General features: G+C 43.0%; 1 protein-coding gene across 1 annotated transcript; it reads right to left on the bottom strand.

Annotated features, from left to right (window-relative positions):
* Window positions 1-266: 266 nt before the first annotated feature.
* On the bottom strand, window positions 267-26,768 carry ATP6V0B (ATPase H+ transporting V0 subunit b). Its single transcript, XM_020783242.3, has 8 exons — window positions 26,611-26,768; window positions 12,739-12,787; window positions 11,999-12,082; window positions 4,672-4,749; window positions 3,023-3,092; window positions 2,424-2,475; window positions 1,688-1,878; window positions 267-874 (listed from the first exon to the last, which is right to left on the bottom strand). The coding sequence occupies exons 1-8, from the start codon at window positions 26,675-26,677 to the stop codon at window positions 848-850; spliced, it is 618 nt and encodes a 205-aa protein (XP_020638901.1). The 5' UTR covers window positions 26,678-26,768; the 3' UTR covers window positions 267-847.
* Between the last annotated feature and the right edge of the window lie 34 nt (window positions 26,769-26,802).

Below are 26,802 nucleotides of genomic sequence, written 5' to 3'. Positions count from 1 at the left end.
AACAAATCGTATGAGACATTTAGGGATTTAAGTTCATATCTCCCCTTTTCTTTTGTTTCCACCAAATATCCTATTGTGCAGCTCCACTTGCACAGCAGGAATGATATCATCAACAGACTGATCAACAGACTGCTGCAACAGGATTTTGGCCCATTTATAGGAGTATTGTTTGTTTTATAGTTTATGCCATGTAGTACTGTGCATGCCCTGAGCAGTTCAATGAAAGGCAAACACAGAAGGAAAAGACGAATGATCACAAAATAAGATACTTTCATTATCATCAGTTTTAATAACCAATAATTTGTGATGCTTCAGAGAATTCCAAAAAGTACACCTTTGAACTCCTATGTGCTGTTTGGCATGGCACACTTGTGTCTAGGAGGGCACCTCCTAGAGCCTTCAGTGCCAAGATTTCAGCCAGTGCCACCGTAATTCAGGACAAAATGGGCTGTCAGAGCCACCAGGAGCTGGGGTAGCAAGAGGAGCACAGTAGCAAGGGGCACACAAAGAAGGGCAGCTACTTGAGACATGAACGAGTTTCTTTCACAGGACATTGAGTTGCAGCTGGCAGTGACTGCCACAGGGAGCGCAAGGGCTGGAACACTCTAGGCTCCTTCCACCCAGGCACCCAGCCCCTTTCTTCAGAGGACGGAGAGCAGGAAAAAGATGGGGGAAGAGAAGGATAGATTCTCACACATACACATCAATTGGTCAGGTTCTTCCATGGCTCAGGAGGCGAAGATCACAGGAATAACTTTATACACCAAGCTCCGCCCCCAGCCAACAGAAGACATTAAATAAATATGTACAGAATCTGTAGCTGACCAACAGATCGGTCACAAAGAGCTTAGTCACCCATTTTCACTTTAGATGTCTGCAAAACACAAAAGGGGCAAAAGGTCAGAAAATGTGTGGGCTCTGTTAATTACATCTTCCTGCATTTCCCCCCAACCTCACTACCCCAACAATAGCACTGGGTGCAAGTTCTCCACGGCTCAGTGTTCATAGGAATGGGAGAAAGGAAGAGCATCCTACCCCTGAGTTATCTCCCCTATCATCACACAGCACTTATGGGCTCTTTTGTGATGACTACCAGTATCTGCACACATTTCCATTACATTTTATCTCATGAGCTCTTTAATGCTACTTCATTTGTTTAAAATATTGTAAGGTTACATGAGGAAACAAGTCAGTCCAGGACAGGAGCACAGGGGCACTAGTAGCAGAAGAGGAACTGACAGGCCAACTTCCAGGGAAGGAGGCAAATCAAGGCTCAGGAACTTTCAGTAAGAAGTCAATTCTGTGTCCCATTTTTTAACCCTGAAGCAGGGCTAACAGAGGGTTCCTTAAACCACTCTTTTCCAGGCCTTCAAATACTGAGAAAATCCTGACAAAGACATCTCGTAGGTACTCTGTGAAATCAGTTGTAAGCCCTTTCTGCAAACTACAAATGTAGCACAATGTGTATCTGGAATGTCAATCCCAGGCTAGAGATGACTGCTGTTTCTAACGTCCCTTCCATTCCCCATAGGGGAAAGGATTGTAAATCAGACAAATTTAACAAATTCTAGTGAAAAACAGGTCTTCGTTTTGGTTCTTTTCAAATGACTAGGAATGAGGGAAGCCGGAACACGCAGGATTCTCTGGGAACACCACCACTTATGATAAGGTAACCAAAGGGGCTTACCTGCAAGATCGCCACGATCACTCCAAAGAGTCCAATGGCACTGCCAAAGATTTCCACGATGAGGATCTTGACAAACAGGCTGGCATTCTGGGCATCTGCCAACGCTGCACCACTCCCCACAATTCCCACACATACACCACAGAAGAGGTTGGAAAGGCCTACAGTTAAGCCTGCACCAAACATGGAATAACCTGTAAGAGGAAAGAGGATCAGGGGATGGATAAAGTAGTTGGAAGGAAGCTCTTTTCTCACACAATACCAGAATCAGGGGACATCCACTCAAATTGAGTCTTGGGGGAGTGAGAACAGGCCAAAGAAAACATTTCTTTATCCAGCGTGTTGTTAGTCTGTGGAACTCCTTACCACAGGATGCGGTGATGGCATCTGGCTTAGATGCCTTTAAAAGGGGATTGGACAGATTCCTGGAAGAAAAGTCCATCATAGGTTTACAAGCCATGATGGTGATGTATAATCTCCATGCTTAAAAGGAAGGTACCTCAGTGGTATCAGGAGACAGGTATCTAGTCTCATGTGCTCCCAGAGGCATCTGGTGGGGCCACTGTGAGATACAGGAAGCTCGACTAAATGGGTCCTTGGCCTGATCCAGCAGGGCTCTTCTTACGTTCTTAGGAATGTGTGGCATGTTTTTCTTGTAACTAGAAATAATCTTGTAACCTCACAAGGACAACATGGGATCTGCCTGCTTAGCCCAAATCCATACAAACAGAGAGGATACCTGCAAAATAGTTCCGGTGACCAATTTCCTCAGGGGTTCTGCCAGTAAATTGCTGTAAGGAAGAAAAGCATGTTAAGAGCAAAGACTACCACTCACTAAGGTTCCTCAGCTTTTACCAGTTCTTTACTAAAAGGCTAGAGATAAACTAAAGTGGCCCAGAGCTCTTAAGATGGCAATAATGCAACCAACGGCCCTGCAGTCACATTTTCTTTTGTGAGAAGAGTCTGCTTTGCAAAACAGGATTATCACAAGAAGACAGCTCTTCTACTACTTCTTTGGAGCAGTTACCATCCCATGTTTCAAAAGCTATTTGCAAGGCCTTATTCTGCCTTCTCAGGGAGGGAGATGGCAGTTTAACAGCTCAAACTAGTAGTTTTGCTCAAACAGCTGGTTTCTTCTCAGCTTCTGAGCTGCAGTCTCCCATGACAGCAAAGAATAATACCTGGCTAATAGATCTTGATCTCTGGAACATGATGACCTCTGTCCTGTACCTGGCAACAGCTGAGTTAGGCTACTTTCAAATCACATGCACAAATGATGAGCAAAGGTACTCAGGCCCACAACTGTACCCGTCTCATACACATCAGGCACCCCATTACCTCAGCCATGTTGGTGATCACAATAGCCATGATAATCCCGTAGATGGCCACAGCTTCACAAAAGATGATACTGCCATGAAAAAGGACAGATTAGCAGCAGTGACATCTCAAGTCCAAGTATGGGGACGGGGAAAACTGAGCAAGAAATAGGCAGCCTCTAAATGTGGATCTGCCACTTGAAACCCTGTTTTTGTCTGTTTTGAAGAGACAAGGTTATGTAATTAAATTCTAAAGATCCACACCAAACATTAAATACTGATTTTCACACAACAATAAGAACTGATTGCCAGCTGCAACTATACCTGGCCTGCGTGCATCTTTTTGCTCTTGGACAAGCATATTTTGCTTACTTTCAAGTTTTTTTTCCATTCACGTAAATGCAAAGCCAGCCTGCATGATGATCTGATTGCACTACCCTCAAAAGAAGAATTCTGAGAAGCAGCACTTACTGCACATCAACTAGAAAAGGCAGTGCTACTCTATGATGTGACTATTCAGGTGAAAGGACTCCATTTCTCTGCTCTTCTTAGTGTTTCATATCAGGTGCAGCAATTCAGACAAAGAACCAAGATTCTGATACATGCGTTTTCCCATCTTGCTCTCCTGTATCATTATCTTCTTTTATCTTGATGATTTGTGACACACGAGAATTTCATACCTCAGCCTGGAGTTCAAGATACTGCATTTACATATTACTATACACTAGGTATAGTTTCCAACCCTGTATTGATAATCTACTTGGGCAGCAGACTCTTTAGTAAAGGACTCTGCTGTGAAACAAGTATTCAGATAAATACACCTCGGCAACACATTCCATAAGAATTAGAACTGAACTTTGCTATGCTTTGGCCTAATTCTCTCGAGGATTCTCCTGCCATTCAGAATGCTGAATATTTCTTCAAGAGCTTAACTACAAGAATAAATCCCATAGGTTTGAAGACATGGTCATGACTAGAACCAGGGGAACAAGCCCAGTGACTGTGGTAATTCAAAGTCGATTTGTTCTTCAATCTGTAAGGTCGGCCTTGATGCCAAACCCACAATGATTTTACAAATGATAATTCAGTATTTAGGAATGTGGTGGCGCTGCGGGCTAAACCGCAGAAGCCTGTGCTGCAGGGTCAGAAGACCAAGCAGTTGTAAGATCGAATCCACGCGATGGAGTGAGCTCCCATCGCTTGTCCCAGCTCCCGCCAACCTAGCGGTTCGAAAGCATGCAAATGCAAGTAGATAAATAGGGACCACCTCGGTGGGAAGGTAACAGCGTTCCATGTCTAAGTCGCACTGGCCATGTGACCACGGAATATTGTCTTCGGACAAACGCTGGCTCTATGGCTTGGAAGTGGGGATGAGCACTGCCCCCTACAGTCGAACACGACTGTACAAAAATTGTCAAGGGGAACCTTTACCTTTACCTTTAATTCAGTATTTAGGCCAGGTAGGCAGGGTATAAATCAAATAAATAAATAAATAAATAAAATATTTCATACATTCTCACAATTAAATGGGGATAACTTTCTCTGACAAGAAAAAGTACTTATTAAGGAGACTTTATCTATAGCTATAATGATTTTTTTTTTTTAAAAAAAGTAGGGGTAGATAAAGTAGCTGCCTGACCAGAAATATGTTGACAAAAGAGCTTTTCTCACCTGACCAGATTTTTGGTTTTGATCCTCGGCGCTTTGACACCACCACCAATTATGCTGGATCCAGTGATGTAAATGCCCCTGAAAACACAGAGAAGAGATTCAATGAGTGGTGTTACATACAGCACTGATGTTAACTGTCTGTCATGGGTTTGGAGGGAAAGTTCCATCCTATGGGGAGTGGAAGGCGGGACATCAGGAGGAGGGGCTGTACTGTATATATATGTGGAGCTTGTGGGAAGAAGAGGAGAGCTGAAGGAGAAGCTGAAGAGAAGAAGCTGGTGTGGGAGTCTGTGTGTCAGACAGGGTACTACTGTGTGTCAGTCAGTACCAACCTGATAGGTTCAGGTGTCTGTATGGTTAGCCAGAACTGATAGGTTCAGGGTCTGTGCTTTATTTGAAGGTGTTCTGTGTGAACCAAACTGGTGTATGTATGATAGAGACTAGGCCACGTTACTGTATCCTATTCACTTGATCATTTTATTTTCCCTGTGTGTTATTTAAATAAACCTTATTCCTTTGTTTGTTTAAAAATCCATTCCTGGTCTGTGTGACTCCTTACAGGGAATGGTTGGTGGCAGCTTAGTGAAACTGTGGCATCTCCCAGTAGGTCTGGGGTTGTCACATTGATTGGTGTCCAGCGTGTGGGATACGACTGGTCCAGTTGTCCAGTGGTCCAGCAAAGCCTTGGCAAGTGTGCCCAGAGCAAGGGGGGTCTAGTCAGGGACAATCTGAGAGCGCGTAGGTAATCTTCTAGGCTTACCTCATGGGGAGGTACGCTAGTGGAAGAACGTGTGACCTCAGATTGGTGGGACTAGATTAGGGAGCTCTGAGGCAACCTGTTTTGGCGGGAAAAGGCTGAGGCAAAGCTGAGTGAAGTAGCAGTGATCTAGCTTGTCTGCTGAGAGGCCTAGCAGAGGGGGGTAGACTCTGGCTGGCAACAGTTGCAAGTTAGTGCTGAAGAACAGCAGCAATCTATAGAAGGCTGGTTCTGAGGCAAAAGAGAAAAAAAAGTGGTCGCTTTATTTTGAGGCTTGACTTTTGAAAGCAGCCTGTTCTGGGGGGGGGATTATGCCCTTGACTCGAAGCCAAATGGCAGAGATGGGTGAAGTGAGGGAACCCCAGGTGGACCAAGGTTCTGAGGATGAATTTGGCTCAGTGCAGGATGAGAGCACGGGAGAACAGAACCCAGAACTCAGGAAAATGCTCATAGCCCAACAGCATGAACTGAGGATGAGACGATTGGAAATGGAAAAGGAAGAGAAACAGGAAAGGGAAAGGGAGAGGCAAAGACAATTTGAATTGGAATTGCAGAGAGAGAAAATGGCGTTTGAGTTAAGAAAATTGGAACTGATGAATCAGAACAATAATAACAATAGAGATTCTGAGGGGGGCCAATTGTCTAAAACTGACCTGAAGAAATTCCCTGTATACCACAAGGGAGATTGCCTTGAGGTGTTCTTTTCCCTCGTGGAAAGAGCGTTTGTGGACTTCTCAGTAAGGGAAACTGAGAAGATGACCATCATGCAATCTTTAATCAGTGGCAGCCTGGCAGAAGTCTATGCAGAGATGCCAGAGGAGCTGTTAAAAGATTTCGCAGAGTTTAAAAAACTGGTGTTTGCCAGACATGGGATAAATGCGGAACAGCTGAGGCAAAGATTCAGGTCACTCACAAAGAAACCAGAGCAGACTTTTACCCAAGTGGGGGCCCAACTGGTGAGGCTGCTAGAGAAATGGCTATCTCAGGAGGGAACAGAGACCTTCCAGCAGCTCAAAGACCTGATAGCGCTGGAACAGTTTTATTCAGTCCTGCATGGGGAACTGAAGTTCCAGGTGAGGGAAAGGAAACCGAAATCTGTGGCAGAGGCGGCCGAAATCGCAGATTTTATTTCCCAAATAAGAAAGCCCTTAGGTGAGGGGAAATCTATAGGTAAACCTAAAGAAACCTACAGCAAGTACTCTCAGGGACCAGGGAAAAACCAGCAAGTGGGAGGGGCCCATGGTGAAGGGAAGCCCTCAGACACAAAACCAAGACCTCAGATTTTGGAGGGAAAACTAAAACCAGATGAGAAAGACTCCAAGTACAGCAGAAAATGTTATTTCTGTCAAGGAAAGGGCCATCTAATCTCAGAGTGTGAGAAATTAAAGCAGCTAAAAGGAAATGTGCCTCATGATTCGAGTGGAACCAAGGCAAAAGCTGTGTTCTGTGTCCAGAAAGAGCAAAGCTCCTTGTCACTGAGGGAGCCTGTTGCCATGGCTACTCAATCTGGAACAGTTACATCTGCTGATCAGGCTGGGGAAAATGGTCCTCTTGTGGAGGTCAAGCGCTGCTTGCTAGTGAGAACGGATTCGCAGTTGTTTGAAACTGCAGGGGTGGACGTAGGAATACTTGACCATCAGTATAGGGGGCTAAGGGATACTTGTTCCCAGGTGACCCTGTGCCATCCAGATATTATTCCTAGGGAGTATATAATCCCGAATGAGAGCATGAAGGTGGCAGGGATTGAGGGACAGGTGATCTCGCTGCCAGTAGCTGAGGTACCTGTGAACTTTCAAGGCTGGAGGGGAGTTTGGCGGCTAGCGATTTCATCGACTCTGCCAGCAGCCGTGCTCGTGGGAAATGACCTGGCTGAACATGTGAAACGGGTGCTAGTGATTACATGCTCACAAGCCACCACGGGGACAGTTCAGGGGGGCACTGATGAGCCCGAGACGGAAGCAGAGGGGAGTTCCGAAGCTGTGGTGGAAACCTTAACCACAGACAGCCGATTTGGCCAAGAGCAAAAGGCAGACGCCACTCTCCAAAAGTGTTTTGAACAGGTGACAGACGCCCAGCTAACACCTGAAACCCCAGTGAGATTTCTAGAGAAAAAGGGAATTTTATATAGAGAGACCCTGAGGAATATCTCAAAAGGGGGAGATGGGATCAGAAGTCAGCTGGTGGTACCTGAAAAGTATCGCCCCATGATCTTACAAAGGGGGCACTCTGACATGTTTGCTGCGCACTTAGGGGTGAACAAAACACAACAGAGAATTACACAGAATTTTTACTGGCCTGAAATAGGGAAGCAGATCAAGGAGTTCTGTAAACAATGTGATGTGTGTCAGAGGCAGGGGAATAACCGTGACAGGACCAAAGCAAAGTTGTGCCCTTTGCCTGTGATTGACACTCCGTTCAAATGTATAGGGGTGGATATTGTGGGACCTTTGCCCAAGGCCACAAAGAGGGGGAACCGGTTCATTCTCACCATTGTGGACCATGCCACGAGGTACCCTGAAGCCATTCCCTTGACTAACATTGAAACTAACACAGTGGCAGATGCCTTGGTGGGGTATATGTCCAGGATGGGATTTGCCTCAGAAATAATCACAGATTTGGGCGCATCGTTTACATCGAAGCTCATGAAACGGTTATGGCAAATCTGTGGAATTAAACACAAGGAAACCACTGCCTATCACCCTGAAAGTAATGGGTTAACGGAGAAGTTCAATGGGACTCTGATGCGCATGATTAGGGCTTACTTGGCAGAGAATCCAAACAATTGGGACCAGAAGCTGCAATCCCTTTTGTTTGCTTATCGATCAGTGCCACAAGCCAGTACCGGGTTCAGTCCGTTTGAACTCTTGTTTGGGAGAAGGGTGAAAGGGCCCCTTGATTTAATCAAACAAAATTGGGAGCAGATCACCCAGGATGACCCACAAGACGTTGTGACATATATAGACACCTTGATGAATGACCTAAAGAGAAACCTAGAGCTAGCAGCAGAAAACCTGCAAGCTCAGAAGGTCAGACAGAAAACATGGTATGACCACAAAGCCAGGGAGAGGCACTTTGACCCAGGGGAGGAAGTGCTTTGGCTTAGGCCCTGCAGAGAGAACAAACTGCAGCTCAAATGGGCAGGACCATATAGGGTCATTTCCAAGGTGTCAGATCTGAACTACCTTATAGAGCAGGAGGAACACCAAGCAAGGAGGGTGGTACATGTGAATGCACTAAAACCCTACTACAGAGGGGAACAGAGGGTTTTATTTGCAATAAAGGCAGCTGAGAGTGAGGAAGCTGAATTACCCTTCTGGGAGGGTAGAGGGGAAGTAAAATACAACCCAGATGAGGTAAAGATCAGTCCTGCCCTCACCCAAGACCAGCAGCAAGAACTAAAAATGCTGCTCATCAAATATCAAAAGGTGTTTTCCAATAAGCCGGGGATAGTGAAGGGAGTGATGCATCGGATCCACACAGGGGATGCACCCCCGCAAGCAGTATCCCCATACCGAGTGACGGGACCCTATAGGGACAAGGTGCGGAAGGAGCTGGACGAGATGCTTAGGGAGAACATAATCGTCCCCTCGTCTAGTCCTTGGTCCTCTCCGATAGTCCTAGTGGACAAGCCTGATGGGAGCATTAGGTTTTGTGTAGATTACAGGAAATTAAACCGCGTAACCACTCCTGATGCCTACCCAATGCCCAGGCTAGACAACCTGATTGAAATCATAGGGGGTTGTCGGTTCATTTCATCATTGGACCTAGTAAAGGGATATTGGCAATTAAGAATTGATCCCAGGGATCAAGAAAAGACCGCCTTTTGCAGCCCTTTTGGTCTTTATGAGTTTAGAGTCCTGAGCTTTGGTCTCAGAAATGCACCAGCCACATTCCAAAGGCTGATGGACCAGACCTTAGCAGGGCTCAGTGACTTTACTGTGGCCTACATTGACGACATAGGGATCTTCAGCAATACCTGGGAAGATCACCTGAAACACCTAGAGTTAGTGCTGCAGAGGTTAAGTGCAGCAGGGCTAACAGTAAAGGCGAGCAAGTGTCAGCTGGGTAGCCCAGAAATAAAATATTTGGGTCACATGGTAGGGGGAGGAGTGATCAAACCCCTAGAGGCCAAGATAGAAGCAGTTCGTGATTGGCCCAGACCCAACACCAAGAAAAAAGTCAAATCATTTCTTGGGTTGGTGGGCTACTACAGAAAGTTCATCCCGAGGTTTAGCGAGATTGCGGCTCCGCTGACCGATCTGACGAGGAAGAAGACTGATGACCGCATCCCGTGGACCAGCGACTGTGAGGAGGCGTTCCAGAGGTTGAAGGAGGCCCTCATCAACTATCCAGTGCTGCGTGCTCCAGACTTCGACCGGGAGTTCATCATCTACACCGATGCGTCTAACAGCGGGGTAGGAGCAGTTCTTTGCCAGGAGGATGAAATTGGTGACCAGCATCCAGTGTCCTACCTGAGTAGGAAACTCCAGAAAGGTGAGAGACATCTGGCAACCGTGGAAAAGGAGTGCCTGGCCATAGTCTACGCGATCCAGAAGGCCAAGCCTTACATCTGGGGAAGACATTTTGTTCTGTGCACTGACCATTCACCACTGCAATGGTTAAAGACAATGAAAACCCACAATAGTAAACTTATGAGGTGGGCTTTAAACCTGCAAGACTATGACTTTGAAGTGAAGGTGGTCAGAGGGTCAGTGAACTGTGTTGCTGACGCCTTGTCAAGAAGACCTGAAGAATGAAGACGGTGAAAGAAACATGGACTATGTATATATTTTGGTGACCAAAGGTTAAATGTATCTGTTTATTAAACATGCCTGGTTTGTATGAATAAAGGTAACTTGATGTATTGTAAATGGTAAATGTTTAAAATGCCTAATTGATATGTTTATCCTAGAGTAAGTATGGTATTGTATGTATAACTGTTTTTGTATGTTTTGGATCCAGGTTGTTTTTTTTGGAGAAAAGCACTTTAGCTTTCCCCGTACAAAACAACTTATAAAGAGGGGAGGTGTTACATACAGCACTGATGTTACCTGTCTGTCATGGGTTTAGAGGGAAAGTTCCATCCTATGGGGAGTGGAAGGCGGGACATCAGGAGGAGGGGCTGTACTGTATATATATGTGGAGCTTGTGGGAAGAAGAGGAGAGCTGAAGGAGAAGCTGAAGAGAAGAAGCTGGTGTGGGAGTCTGTGTGTCAGACAGGGTACTACTGTGTGTCAGTCAGTACCAACCTGATAGGTTCAGGTGTCTGTATGGTTAGCCAGAACTGATAGGTTCAGGGTCTGTGCTTTATTTGAAGGTGTTCTGTGTGAACCAAACTGGTGTATGTATGATAGAGACTAAGCCACGTTACTGTATCCTATTCACTTGATCATTTTATTTTCCCTGTGTGTTATTTAAATAAACCTTATTCCTTTGTTTGTTTAAAAATCCATTCCTGGTCTGTGTGACTCCTTACAGGGAATGGTTGGTGGCAGCTTAGTGAAACTGTGGCATCTCCCAGTAGGTCTGGGGTTGTCACAAGTGGCACTTACCATATTATTTATTTATTTTCATTTACAAGATTTTTAAGCCGTGCCACTACCAACGGTCTCTGAGGGGCGCACAACAATATTAAAACTAAAAACATAAAAAATAGGCAATATTATAAAAATACCCTATAGTAAGAACAATAATTAAAACATTAATATTAATAAATCCTACTGCTCACACGGCCAGCTAAAGGATGCTGTTTAAGTAAAATGCTGGCTAAACAGAAAGGTCTTTGCCTGGTGCGGAAAAGCCAAAAGTGTTGGAGCAAGGCGGATCTCTATAGGGGGACAAAAGCTGAGAAGGCCCTATTTCGGGATGCCATCCCCCTCACCTCTTTCAGGGATGGCACCTTCAGAAGGGCCTCCTGGCCATACAATCAAGGTGTCACAGTACAATCTCAGTCTTAGTCCTTATAAACAGCAAACTAACATCAAGTTTGTTTAGACTGTGCAGCCAATTCTAGATGCTGGAAGACTGAAGTATAGAATATAGTGATTTGAGTATTGAAATGGGATATTGATTGATTGATCGTATTTATATCCTGCCCATCTGATCAATCAACCACTCAGGGTGGCTAACAACACTTAAAATAAAATAATTTAAATATATAACATCAATATAGCTAGGTTAGAATCCTCACTGGGCTGAGTAACTCACTGGTGACCTTTGATTCTCTGAGCCTGACCTACCCCACAGTGAAATTGTGTGGATAAAGTGAGGAAAAAGTAGAATTGTGTATATCAACTTGAATTCACTGGGGGTGGGTGAAGCCAATATATAAATGTAACAAATAAATACAATTTATATCCAACCATTGGAAGTCAAAGTGCCAGTGTTGGCATTCTCAGGTAGCTTCCAGCTGAAGCACTATCTTGACTTGAAGCTGATTATGTGAACAAGGTAACATTACCGACCTCCAAATCAGCTGGAGACCAGCATTAACAAGTTGATATGAAAGCAGAGCTTAACAATACTAGTGGAGGAGCAATGTCATCTAGCATGCATCAGGGGAGCACTCACCAGGCAGCACCCACCACCGACAGTGAGATGGCCAGCCCAATTCCCAGGTTGGACCACATGAATGGTGAGGTCTCCGTCAGGAACCTGTGCAAAGAAGAACCATTCATGAATACACTCAGCTTCTACCCAAAACAGCTCCTACAGAGAAGGAACAGCCCTAGTTAAAACAGTTCAGTAGGGTCTTTCTGACTGTCAAAAAACAAAAAACAACAAAAAACCTAGATTTCCAGCCAGTGGTCATACTAGTGGAAGATTCTGGGAGCTGCAGTTCAGAAACTATTTTTTCCTAGCTCTAGTCTTTCCCCAGTATGGGAGTCGGAAGGCCTCACTCCCATAAAATGTGAGTAAACAAAAAGCTTGTAAGCCAAACCTAACCAAACACAGTGACAAAGCTGTTTGCAGCAGCAAAGGAGAGTGGCAGCCAGCTGACTTTCAGACAAAAGGATGCAATTAGCAGAATTGATTAGTGAAAGGGGACACCGCCATCAATATAAATGTCAACAAATGGGGGAAGGGAGCCTGACTGCCTGGAACTGTAGCCCTGCCAAGCCTTGCCTACACCTTGTACCCTCCTGCCCCCTAGAGCAGAGCACTGCCAGGTGTTCAGTGAACAATAAGCGCAAAAAGAAGATCTGTGCTGAGATGTTATTGCTCATGCTCTCTTTTAGAAGCACCCACATGCCTTTTTCTTCTCCATGTTACTCTAATCCCAGCCAAAGAGATAAAGTGTGCCACCTTACCATGCCACATCGAAACGGAAGCCCAGGCCAAATATTGTGTAGCAGATCCCTGGAAAGGAAAAGAAAAGAAATGGTGAATGCTTCTTCTCTTTGTCTTTGCCTCCTCAGTTTGCAACAAAACAAGTTGACAGTGCTGGTGTCATCCTCACACCAAAACTGATTTAGAAGCAACACAATATAAATCATCCTATTTGCTGTCTCCCAGTCAGTCACTAAGGAAAAGCCTGCACAAGGAAGGTCTTTGCCTGCTTGTGCAAGGACAGCAAAGATGAGGCCAGGCTGGTCTCCTATGGGACGGAATTCCAGAGTCTAGGAGCAGCAATAGAGAAGGCCTTCTTACATGTCCCAACCAAGTGCATTTCTGAGGATGGTGGGACTGAGAGAAAGGCTCTTAATGCCCAGAAGGTCATAAAGAGAGATAAGGTTTTTGAGATAAATTGGACCCACGCTGTTCAAACTAATACTTTGAATTTTTTCCAGAAACAGACTGACTGCCAGTGGAGCTGCTCTAATGGGGGATCCTTTAATATACAGAAGTTTGATCCAGTAGAGGTGCCTGGCTTGTGGAAGGGGGAAGGAAAGAAATCTGGTCAGAAACAAATCTGGATAAATTAGAAAAACATAGACAAAAGGATAGCTCTTGATTTATCACAATTAGCTTCTATGATAAATGATTTAATTAACAATTAAGAAATTCCTGTACTGGAAAAGCATAAAATAATCTCAGACTAAGCTAAATGTTAGTAATATGGTGATAAATTGTAATAAAATAAGAGATGGCATGGAAGGAAAGGACTTCTATCACTATAGTCAGATTAAATACTGTATGAATATACATAAGCAAATAGATTATTGAGGAAAATAATAGGAACTTTAAGAGGGGGCTGTGAGGACAAGAAAGGAACACAAACCACCTTCTGTCCATAATGAGAAGATATATGGACACTGTCAAAACCAGATTTTGGTTTGCCTCTTCTACTTCTGCCATCAGGCAAAGACCTTTCTTTTCTGGCAGGCTTTTAAGCAAAAAGTAAGGGGAGGGTTAGGAATGTTGTATCTATTAAAATTAGAGTTTTTAAAAACGGTTTAGAATTTCTTAAGGATGATTTTAATATCCTTAACTGATTTTTAGCATAATTCTTATGGTGTCTTTAGCTGTGAGCATTATATATATATTTAATTGTTGTGAGCCACTTTGGGTCCCCTATAGTGGCCATCCCTCCCTCCACTGCTCCATACATACAAATTTCACTATTTTTAGTATGCTTGAATTCAAAGCAAAACTGCTAGAAAATGGCAATCCAGTGGCACAGTATGTAATGAAAAACTTGGTAAACCATATAAACTGAACATTGTAGCATTCTAATAATGTGGTAGAATAGTACACCAACTGAGGAATTTGGCAGATTGCCTGTGGAACATGATAGTCTCTTTCCTTTTTGCTGTTCTCTGTATAAGTGAAAATCTTTGCTAGCGTAAAATTATTTTAACAGTCATTAGTTTTTTATATGTATAGATATGAAGTCACTATGTCCATTGACTACAGTAAGAGAAGGGCCCTCATTCTCCATAATGGCACTATTATGAAAATGTTTTTTTGGAATCACTGTGGTAGGAAACACACCCATGAGGTCCATTTTTAAGAAGTTGTCCATCATGCTACTACATAATCTGTTTCTTTAGAACAGATATCTCCACACTGGTGCCCACCTGATATCTGGGACTATAATTCACATCATTAGTCATACTCATGGAAGTAACAAAGGTTACGGTCCAACATATTTGGACGGCACTAAGTTGAGGAGCGCTGTTTTAGAAGTCAACAATTTGCATTCTACTATTTTTATTATTTATTGTGCCACTTTAATTAAATATGCCATTTTCTCCCAATAAAGGGAATCCTGAAATGGCTACAACCATTAAAAAACTGCAAATATTGAAACAGCTAAAAAAATTGCAATTGTTTTAAAAAGTAGGGGGGGAAACCCACAATATAACTAAAGTTACAGATGTAGAACCATTTAAAAGATTTTTAAGATACATTTAAAATACAACTGCCCATCAAACCATCTCCATTCTGGTACGTATTTACTAAAATTCTACCTGAAAACAGATTTATCTGCCTGCCAGCAGAGGGGGAAAATATGCCAGCCTGGAGACCCATGGATTAGCATTCTACAGCGCAGGAGCAACCACTGAAAAGACCTTCTTTTGTTTTTCCTCAGGAGTGCCTGTGAGGGTGGCAGGACTGAGAGAAAGGCCTCTGCTATGGATCTTAAAAGCTGAGGAGGCTATATGGGGACATGCAGTCTTTCAGAAAGCGTGGCCCCAAATGGCTTAGGTACTAATCCTTCAAACTGCACATGGAAAATGGACTACTGTCCAGAGAAACAGTTGCAGCAAAGAATTTCTATTCATCCTGTAACCATCTCCATTCAGAGTTCTAGCTGAAGCACTCTGAATCTGCTGAAGTTTCCAAATACCAGCTGCACACAGAGCACGCTACAGAAATCAAAATGGGATATAACAAAGGCATTTGTCATCATGGCCAAATTACACATTTCAAGGAACAGGTAGAATTGACATACTAGTTTTACCTGCATAAATACACTCCTAGCTGCTGCTGAGATCTGGGCATCCATGCAGCATGCTCAAGCTGCAAACCTGAGTTTTTAGAAATGTAACTCCATTCTCTAACCTTTTCTGTTTTTTGACTAACTAAGGGCATCTCTATTTAGTCAGGATTAAGGTTTAGCACATTCCCCCCCCCCCGGTCGAGTCCAGTACTGACAGCTTAGAACTAAAGCTACTGTATTTTTTGCACCATAAGACTCACTTTTTTCCCACAAAACAGGGGTGTGGAAAGTCTGTGCGTCTTATGGAGCGAAGAAAACAGATTATATTTTCCTGTTTTCTTCTCCTAAAAAATTGGTGCGTCTTATGGAAAGGTGCGTCTTATGGAGCGAAAAATACGGTACTTCCCTGGATTTGGAGAGAAAGAATATATAAAGTTGGTTATCACTGGTATACTGGTGACACCAAACCTGCAAGCTCTAGAGAACTCAAAGCAGTTTCACAAACAATGTTATATTGCCCGAAGGAACAGACACACAAGCCCCCAGGACTCAGCACTATAAAACTGAACAGAAGTTCCCCCGCATGGCCTTCTGAGCTGACTCCTCCAGGAAGGTTCAGAGCAACTACAAAAGAATGCTTTTAAGATCTATCCTGGAGAAGTAACGAAACCAAGAGGTTCAGATCACATTAAAAACAATACAAAATTACAATGTACAATAAATACCATCAAATGAATAAACTGCAGTTAAATAAAATTAAGCAAATTTGGACATCTGAGGTCAGTGAGCATTTGGACATCTCAGGTCAGTTATTAGCACTAATAAAAGGCAGCTTTAAGTAATTCTGTTTTTGCTAAGTTCCTAAAAATGACATGGGTGATGCCTGATGAACATCTGTTTGAAGCTTGATCCAGAGGAAAAGAACCACAATGGAGAAAGTGTGGTTCCTGGTGTTAACAGACCCTTGATCACTCAGAAAAGCTTTGCTGAATGACACTCTGCAGAGGCAAAGATAGTAGAGAAGTAAGACTTATTTGTTGCCTCTACTGCCCTGAAGCAGACTTCCAAAGGCTCTAGGATGTGTTTGTTCAGATCTTCTGTGGGTTTTCCACCATCATCACTCTAAGCTTCCATCGTGGACAACTGTTCAGTATGGTCTGTGCATGTCTGCCCCCTCCAAGTCTCAGTAATGTATGCATACTGGTTCTGAAACAAATTATGCAATGTGTATTTACATAGTAACTTTCACTGTTAGATTAACATGGAGCCAAATATGCTTCTTCATATCCACACAGATCCCAGTTCTAGGCCTCCAAATGATTTCCTACTTTAAATGAATGGGGAAAGAATTTAGACTGCAGACTCTAGTAGTTGTGAATAGATAGTGGCCTCATATATGATACATGGAAAGTCACATGCATAACCTCAGACTGGAAGAGAAGGGTAAGAGCAATTCATGAATCAGTAACATGACTGTGGGAAGAGTATTTCGGGATATACTAAGGGAGTATGACAAGACAGTCACAAGATACAAGAATTCTGCCCAATCCACTACCAGGTACAGACAAAAACTTCTGCTGTGAATCTAGCAATTGGGAAAAAAGAAAAAGAATGATAATACAGATGGAAAAGGGCTTAGGGCCAAATGGCAAGGGGGAAAGAAACAAGAATCTTGGGGTAGGAGACTGTGAGGTGCTGAAATGGAGATCAAAGATTATGCTTCCTCTGATCATCTGATGGATTACTGAAGAGAAGAAATGGTAGGGGTGACTAGAAATAATGTGAACATTTGGACAAACTGGCCATTTCAAGAAACTTTAGAGAGCATGCAGAGTCACCAGCACTAATTTCAGTTTGAATTATATACACCAAAAATAGCTGAAACAGAATTAACTCTATACAGACATGGAAAAGAGGAAGGAAATGGGTCAAGACACTGGAAATAGAATTCTATTAACTCAAGGCTTATCAAGAAACCATGTGGTGCTGCACAGAGGGCCGTATCTGCAACGTTATAAGTACCAAGCCTCTCTTCCCAGACATGCAGCCTATTACCAAGTGACAGCTTTCAGCCACAGGCACTGCCAACTTCAGATCTTTCACTCAGCAACAGCAGCTGGCTCTGATCACAGAAAAGGTAGCACTGCGGGCTGACAACCTGCTGCTTTTCTCTGCACACCCAGGCTTTGAAAGCAAAACTGAAGCCAGAAATAATGAGCACACCTCCTCCTCATCCATGTACACAAGGAGTGCTAAAGTCTTTCTGACATTTAGATAAAAACAGGGAAAGGATGATACTCAAACTAATCTCCTATGCAGGAATTAATCTTAAAGTGCCTGACAGACAGAGAGAGGTTCACTATTTTTATGTTTCTAATAGCCAGCATACTGAGGCTTTTCCTGGTTCATAAAGGCAAAGTGTGCCCCATCTGCAAGCTGCTGCCCAATGGAAGCATTTTATTTGAAAGAAAGATGAGCAGCTTTTGTGACCATTAGCGTCACAAAAGACATACATCAATAGACACACACACACTTTTACAACACCTTTTCCATTCTCTAACCCATGTCACCAACCTAAATTATAATCTGGCAACTTTCCAAAATATTCTGTGTGCCTCTTTATGTTGCCAGTTTTCCTGCATTTCCCGTCCCTAATGGTAATCTCATGACTGCACGTAGGGGACACATATCGAAAGAGATGGGACAGTCAAAATAACAAGTTGCTGGAGAGTTCTAGATTTCAGCTTCTCTTCAGCCACGCTACTAGGAGCACACAGAATCTTAAATCATTTCCTTCCATCCTTTCCTTTGATGTGGGGTTATTTATGGCACTGGTGTAACACCATAGATCAAAATATACAGTATAACAGTCAGGGCAATAAAAATAACACCAATATTTTCCAACCATGACACCATTCTGCAATTATTTATTTATTTATTTATTAAGCATTCTGTCTAGAGAGGAAAGTCCCTGAAAACTCTGCAAGATAGTAGCTTCAAAGCAAGGGGTCTCTGAAGTTCAGATGCACCTCTCTGCAACATGGGTCTTTGCCTCATATGTTGCAAACACACAGGAAAGGAACTGATCTACGGATCATGGAGCCTTCTGATGATCTACGGATCATCAGAAGTCTCACACTGGAAGATCCAGGTTGTAGCCACAAGGCTTTAGAGCAGTGGTTCCCAACCTTGGGTAACCCAGGTGTTCTTGGATTTTAATTCCCAGAAGCTTTCACCACCAGCCGTGCTGGCTGAGGTTTCTAGGAGTTGCAGGCCAAGAACACCTGGGTTTTTCAAGGTTGGGAATCACTACTTTAGAGGCGAAGAACCAAGACCCTATGATGAACCCAGAAATTAACCAGACAGAACAGCTATTGCAAAATAGAATAAGCCTCCTGACATCTAAAGTAAAAACAACTACAACAAGATGTTGTTCCAGTGAAGTTCCTAAATGGTTTTCAAGAGCAGCATATCTCTTTGCAGTAGCAAATCCCAGAGGCCAGATTCTTTTTATTCAGAAACACAGCCCACCAAATTAAGACGGTATCTCTAACCAACGTACCCTCTAATTCTCTCTCACGCACGGCTTCACCCCTGCATGCAAACACAACTCCACCCTCCGAGCACTGGTTCCGTTGCGACTGGAACCTAATGCGATCACTGCACAGAGAAGGAAGAGAGCCATGAAGAAGGAAGTGGAGTCGTGTGCGCACGCACCCAGCTTAGCCACCTTGTCTCTAACTCTTATTGGCTACACCCTGCTAAAAATAAAACAGGAAAACATCTCAATAATTTTACCTGCCTTCACCCACAACAGGGGCATCATCCAAAAATATGAGAGATTTAAATAAACCAAGTTAATGTGAACTACGAGGGGTGCTGATAAGTATTGAGCCTTTCCCAGAAAAAATTGAGCTAGGAAGTTGCAACTGCCACACTATTCTACATATTCCCCCAGGAAGTCAATGCACTTGTGACATCTATCCTGCAGCTTCTTAAGTCCCTGCAAATAAAATTCTTCCGACTGCTGGTGTAACCACTCATTTGCAGCATTCGTTGCCTCCAGAACACTCCCAAATCGTTGTCTTTTTAGGTATTTTTTGAGTTTGGGAAACAGATAATAGTCAGAAGGAGCCAGATTGGGAGAATAGGGTGGATGGAACATAACTTGAAAGCCTAAGGAGGTCAGTTTTGCCATTGTTTCACCCACAGTGTGTGACGAGGTGTTATCATGCAACAGGATGACACCTTTGGAGAGCTTTCCTCAACATTTTTCCTTGATGTTTTGCCTCAACTTCATCAATAAAGCACAGTAATATTTTGCATTGATGGTTGAACCCTGTTGGAGGTAGTTCACCAACAGAACTCCCTTCTTATCCCCCAAAAAAGTTGCCATCTGCTTCTGCACCGATCTTTGCACTCGGAAATTCTTTGGCCTGGGGGAACCACTGTGCCTCCATTCCTTAGACTGTTCCTTTGTCTCAGGATCATAACAGTAGATCCATGTCTCATCACCAGTTTGCCCAGGAATTCTGACTCATTTCTTGCAAAATGTTCCAAAACACCCACCGATGACTCCAAACGTCTCCTCTTATGTTCCGTTGTCAAAAGTTTGGGGATCCACTTTGCTGCCAGGTGTCTCATTTCCAAGTTAATGTGGATAATGTCACCAACTCTCTCACGTGATATTCTCAGATATATAGCAATACTTTTGGCTGATATTCGGCGGTCCTCCATGATCATGTCATGGATGGCTTTCACATTTGCAGGCACAGAGACAGAAACAGGCCTTCCACTGGGTTTCTCACTTTCAGCACCGAAATGGCCAGTTTAAGAATTGACAACCTAACATTTAACTGTTGCATATGAAGGGCCACTGTCACCCAGAGTTTGTGACATTTCATCCTGGATCTGCTTTGCACCGTTCCCTTGGAGAAACAGGAACTTGATTATGGTCCTATGCTCTTCCACATTGTACTTTTCTGGAGGTGCTGCCATGTTCACTTTGGACTGGAAAATGAAAGTTACATTAAAATCATAGATAGTTGATTTTTGCACCGTTGAATATAGACAAATTGGCCAATACACCCTGCAATTTATAGCTTACTAGCTCATTTTTTTCTGGGTAAGGCTCAATACCTATCAGCACCCCTTCATATGCAGTCAAGCAGTAAGCATTTAAACTCCCAACCAACAATGGAGGAATACAGGAATGAAGATTAATTTAGAGCAGAACTGAATGACATTTTCCATACGTGTTTCTAAGACCTTTTTCAAAGATTACATGAGCAAAAAATTAACTCTAGGAAACGCTGGCCAAAATGCTGTTACTTAATGTACTAAATCACTGAATCAATGGAGATTTAGTAAGTCAACTCTTCTGCAAGTCCCATTGGTTCAAATGGGCCTATTTTGACTGCAAGATACTATGGTAAAGCAAGTCGCAGTAAACAGCAGTCCTATTTGAATCAATGGAACCTGAAAAACAGTTGAGTCACCAAATCAACTGTTTAATGTGCCCACTCTAATGCATACACTATGCTAAGAACAGGAATTTGGTTACTGATATTCTTCTATTAGCAAGAAAAATATGGAACTAGCAAGACAGCTTCTTATACAATTGTGGGTGGATTGATGGTAATTTCCTTTTCTACTTTCTTGCTGAATGCTGTCTAGAATATCATCTCCCAGAGCTATCAGAATGAACTGCCCTAAAAGCAGTAGACAGCCTGGTTAACAGTCTTTCTGTTGTAACAGAGAGGAAACTTTCATTGCACAACATGGGAATCTAATATGAAATGAGCTAAAGTTTCCCAAGAAGGGCTCTGCCCTTGACTTTACAACTCCAATCTGCCACTGTTGATAAAATTCTAGATAAAGCAGGCTTCAAATTATTGTAGTTTGCCTGAAGTCCACAAAATGAGTCTTGTCCTGGGAGTAGTCCAACTCTTCCACTCACTTCCCCCCCACACACCTTATAAGCATGCACTGCTTGGTAATATTTTAAGGCAAAAGGTTGGGTAAAAATAATTTAAATGAATGAATAACAATAGACTATGCAATGCAAAATAATTCAATCCCATTCTCGATCCCCACCCTCAATCGGCATTGTGTTGTTTTAAGAATCCTTTGTTCTTTAACACTGAGTAATGCATAACGCTGTACTAATCAATGGCTACACATGGTAAATTGTACTTATTATAAAATTCTTTCTATAGCAGAGAAGCCACCTCAAAATCTAACAGAACTAAAATGGGAAGCAAACGTGTTAACATCAGAAACCCATCTTTTTTCAGAGGGAAATATTCCTTTTCGATTTTTACCTTTGTAGGCCCATGGCCACACCGCAACATGTTTTATAGTGAATACCACTCTTACCTGATATTCGAGAGCAAAATTGTGTTTTTTGCATCAGAAAACCCAAATTAAGATTAAAGGTTATTGGGAAGCATGGTAAGTATATGGGCAAGGTACAAGTTTGTAGCCCCAGTCACATATTCAACGAAGTAACAACACTACAGGTTTATAACAGCTGTTCTGCAGTCAAATTAATTATTTAAACTCCATTCATTTTTGGGATAATGCAAAGTTACACTTGCAGATGCATGCTGGGAATTACACCAGCACTGTGAAATTTGCAAAAGCAGCAGTGATGTCTATGTACACTCTCCTGTTCCCAGCAGAGAAAGAGATTAGGAACAACACCAGCAGCAGGCTCCACTAATCACTATACTAAAACAATCTGCTGGTTTCTGCTCACAAATATGCAAGTGAGGACACTATAAGGAAGGCAAGCTTGTATGTGTCCATGTTTATGCAGCCCAGGCAACCATCAGGAGCAGTCGCAAAAATCTTAAAGGTGACGTGACCTTTGACTCTGGTTGTGGGGACGTGGTGGCGCTGCGGGCTAAACCGCAGAAGCCTGTGCTGCAGGGTCAGAAGACCAGCAGTCGTAAGATCGAATCCACGCGATGGAGTGAGCGCCCGTCGCTTATCCCTGCTCCCGCCAACCTAGCGGTTCGAAAGCATGCAAATGCGAGTAGATAAATAGGGAACACCTCAGTGGGAAGGAAACAGTGTTCCATGTCTAGGTCGCACTGGCCATGTGACCACGGAAGATTGTCTTCGGACAAACGCTGGCTCTATGGCTTGGAAACAGGGATGAGCACCGCCCCCTAGAGTCGGACATGACTGGACAAAAATTGTGAAGCGGAACCTTTACCTTGACTCTGGCAGTCACTCTCCAAGATTCCTTTTGCTGTTCCCACTTCCTGAAGATTTTGCTCTAGTAAAAGATTTCATTTGTTTAGCTAGCTAGCTAGTTAGTTAAGCATTTATAGATCACCCTATATCACAGGATTTCAGGACACATTACAAAGCTGTATAATGTCTTTATGTATTTGAGTTAAATACCATCCTATTAATACAAGGACTACACTGGGCAGTTTAAAAGATTAAAATTTAGAAGCCACAATTAACTTTAAAATGTAAGATGATTTGACTCCCTCCCAGCTCAAGTTCCCTTTGTGGCGACATGTGAACAACCACTGGGGCTAGAGAAAGCAGCTAGCCACTCCCCCCTGCAGCCCAAAAGGCATGTGGAAGTTATTTGTGAATTTCCCTTGTGCTTCTGCTGCTTTGGGTTGCACACATGGGGCTGTGGAACAAGATTTCAGCCTGTCTGTTCCTTCAAATTAAAATTCCTTATTTCAAGGACTAACCATTTCAGGATAAAAGCCAAACTGATCAGAAATCTGTCACAGTTAGAAAAAACTTGCCTAATATTGTTAACAGTTTAATTTTCCGGGAAGGCAACTAAGCTTTCACAGCAACAGTTGTCTGACAAAAAAGAGGAAGAAACATTGCAATGAATAAATAATACTGGCAACTATTTGTCCTACTGCTTACTCACTACTGTTGCACACTCAGAGGAAACAAGTACTGTAACTTCAACTCTCAACAAGGCACCACTTAATTCAAGCACTGCACTGCTATGCTTCCTCTCAAAAAAGGGGACTCAAGAGAATGCACTAAAGGAGACATTTCCTTCTCATGCTTCACCAAGTAAGCAAGACAGCATGATGGATTTTGACTCACTGGTAAAATACCTGTTCATTTTACTGGACAAATGAAAAGGGGGGGGGGAATTCTTGCACATTCATTATATCCTCTGTCCACCCACACCAGTCAAGTTGGCAAAGTTCATGCCTACATCACAAAAGCTATAAAGCAGTAACAGGCTCATGCTATGTTAGAAAACCACAGGAAACAAGACAGGTTGCCACCGTAAGGCTGCAACGCTAAAATCCTAGCAGAAAGGAAAAAAAGTTTCCTTTCTTCCTGGTACTGCTGCCACAATCATGCTCAGAAAAGGAGGCCCCCCTGATTAAAAACAAGTAATGTCATTCTAAGTTGACAAGCAGCATATGAGGGGAAGGGCAGAACCTGCCTGCCAATGCATATAAAGAATGGATATGATGTCTCATGGAAGATAACAGGTCATCTCAGCACACTGCTAGTTCTAGTAGGATCCAGTAAGAAAGCCTCTCTTTACCTATAACCACCTAGTAAAATGACCTTAAAAATAGGGAAGTTTGAGACCGAAGGTCAAAATTGAATTTGCTATTTATCATCCCTTAACCTTGACTGGAAAAGTCTGAACCAATTCAACTGGGTTAATCCAGTTGAGCCTGCCAACAGATCTGAAGAAACCAGCATAGGATTCTTGCTAGGTCAGTTATTCCAAAGCGTATTGACAAAATAAACTGGGGGAAAAAAAAAAAGAGCACTCCTTGTGGGGTGAGAAGTGAAGGTATTGCCTCTCCAACACTGTTGTCAAATTCCTTACACACATTACACAAGAACAAGTATAGCACAGAACTAGCACAGCAGAGGGCTTCCCAGGATGCTCCTTTGTAGACTGAAGACACAGCATACTTGCCTGGATTCACCTGGAGGCCCTTCCTCATAATATAAAGGGGCTTTGAAGCTAAACCTTGCAGAAAAGTCAGAGATCTCTCAACCAGGAGTGAAGCATTGGGGCTGTCCCTACTCTCTCTGGCATACAAACTCCTATCAACATTTCTGTTTGGCAAGGACTTATATTGATAGGGATGGTTAAGAATAAAATTATTTGCTTGTGTTTGGGTAAAATAGAAATGTAAGGCTTCAGGCACACTGCTGACAAAATGACTCACTGAATACTGGTGACTCATTCAGAAAGTTTAAAAAAAATTTTTTTTCCAGGTTTCACCCAAATGATAACTCCCCAGCTGATCCTGCAACTAACTCAGCACTAAACTGGAAGCAAGGAGAAATGCCTACAAGGGAGATGAATCAAGTACAGGTTCCTTTACATGTATATAATTTTGTTATCTGCAGTTATCTGACTGCTCTCAACCTACCTTCAAATTTAGCAGTTTGTATGTAGAAAAACTGATCCATAAATGTGGATCAGAATACTCCAACCTGAAAGCCTTCTCTTGCCAATGTGCTATAGATCTGAGGAAAGCATGGTTTCTCCATACCAAACTATGTTCACTACAGTACTTAACTTTCTTCTTCCCATCTTGAACTATTGTTTACAATGTATATTGCTCTAAAACTTTTACTATATATTAACTGTTTTTATCTTGTCTGTTGTGAGCTGCCAAGAGTAGACAATGTCTATATGGGCAGCATATACGTGCAATGAATAAATAAATAAGTAAATATTTGAAGGTTTCTTTTGCACTTAACAGGCTAACAGATGTATCATGGCATGCAATTCCAACCTTCAAGAAAGAACAGTCAACCAAAAAAAACCTTTGCCTATCTTGCCCAGTAATAACTAATCCTGCTATCAGCAGTTCTCAACAATCTCTGTTGGTCTCTAAACTACAACAGGGACTATCACAATAACTTTGAGCTAAAAAACAGGAACTGCTAGCCTCTGCTAGGCATGTAAACTAGATACCACCAGTTTGTATGTAGTGCCAGACAAAATAAGCAAAAAGCATTGAGATTCCTGTCTCCCACCTTTGAAGTCTGAAGAAAGCCCTTAAGAAGTACAAAAATGGGAAGGGGGAAAAAATCCCAGAAACCTTGACTATTTATTTCTTATGTATATTCCCCAGAAACATTCCTTGAGTATTATCTGGTATTTAACACTATCACAGTTCAATTTAAAATTATGCAGGAATACAAGATAACAATATGGACACAAAAAACTCTAGGATGTGACAAGCGCCAAACCTTTCTAACTCTTGAAGTACAACAAATACATCAAACTCAATAACCTTGTTTATATATAAACATTTAGACTGCTAGCAAAGACCTTATCACAATATGTTTGATTTGATACTAAGGGTAACCAAGAGGTAATATTTGCATGTTATGCCATAAATCTTCTAGTCCCCTAGCAACTCCCTTTTAGGTATCTGTAACCCTAGCTCAAACCAGATCAAGTAGGTGGAAGAACTAGAACTTCAAAATAAGGAAGTTCCTCTAAATGCCCTTTCCTTTGGTTTCATTAAGAAGAGGCCACAGGCATCCAGAATCAAATTCAAAATTAGCATTTCAAAGCTTTTAGAAAAGCCTGACACTAACTTCTTCTTTTCTGCAATTTTAAAGAAGTTCCTTAGACAACGTGGGGAGAGATATCTTTTAAATCAGTTTTCTTTTTGCAAATTTGATCCAGAGTTTGGAAATTCACTTTAAATAAAAATTAATACAGTGACATGCCAAAGCCATGCCTAACAAAACACCAGGTAATTGGCTACGAGAACATCATCTTACTGCTTAATTACTGCTATATTTTTTTCTTTTAAGCAACTTTCCAAGTTTTCTCTTGATCCAGAAATTTCTGAATTTACAGAGGACATGGGAAGAACAGGAAAAGAGACATACAGAAACAGATGTATAAACAACTTTTTACAGAGGGCAGCATCAAGGAGAACTAAGCCTCACACAAATCTGGGGTCGAAAGATTTTGGGCTGAGGGGGCGATGCTTTCGCCCCGCGCCCCAAAATCGTGCCTTCTCCCCTCCGCTGAGGACCCTTTGACAAGGCCACAAGCATAAAGCCAAACGGCACCCCAGAGCAGCCAGCAATCCCGTAGTTCGGAAGCAACGCGCCCGGACTGCTCCACCCGAACCCGCACGCCCTCCATAACCCCCACCCTCCACCCGGACCAGAGGTTTCGCGACGACTTTTCCAACCAGACACCGGCGTCTAACGGGGAGCGGGAGAATTACGCGAGACGGGCATAACCTCGGGCAACGGCCGCAGCGTTTCGGCCTTCTCTCCGACTACTAACCGATGCCCGTGAGGGCGGCGGCCGCGCTGAGCCCCAACCCCGAATACAGCAGCGCGAGCCCGGACATGGCGGCGACGAGTCCCCCAACACGGACTGCAGCCGAACCAGGAAACCACCTGACACTCCGAAGAACGACCCTTCTCCACGTGACCGGATCCAAATCACACCACGCGGTTTTGTCGGGTCGAATGA

The sequence above is a fragment of the Pogona vitticeps genome, chromosome 4, assembly GCF_051106095.1.
Source record: "Pogona vitticeps strain Pit_001003342236 chromosome 4, PviZW2.1, whole genome shotgun sequence".
Classification (NCBI taxonomy): domain Eukaryota; kingdom Metazoa; phylum Chordata; class Lepidosauria; order Squamata; family Agamidae; genus Pogona; species Pogona vitticeps.
The sequence above is the reverse complement of the archived record's forward strand: the minus strand, read 5'-3'. Positions and strand labels throughout refer to the sequence as shown.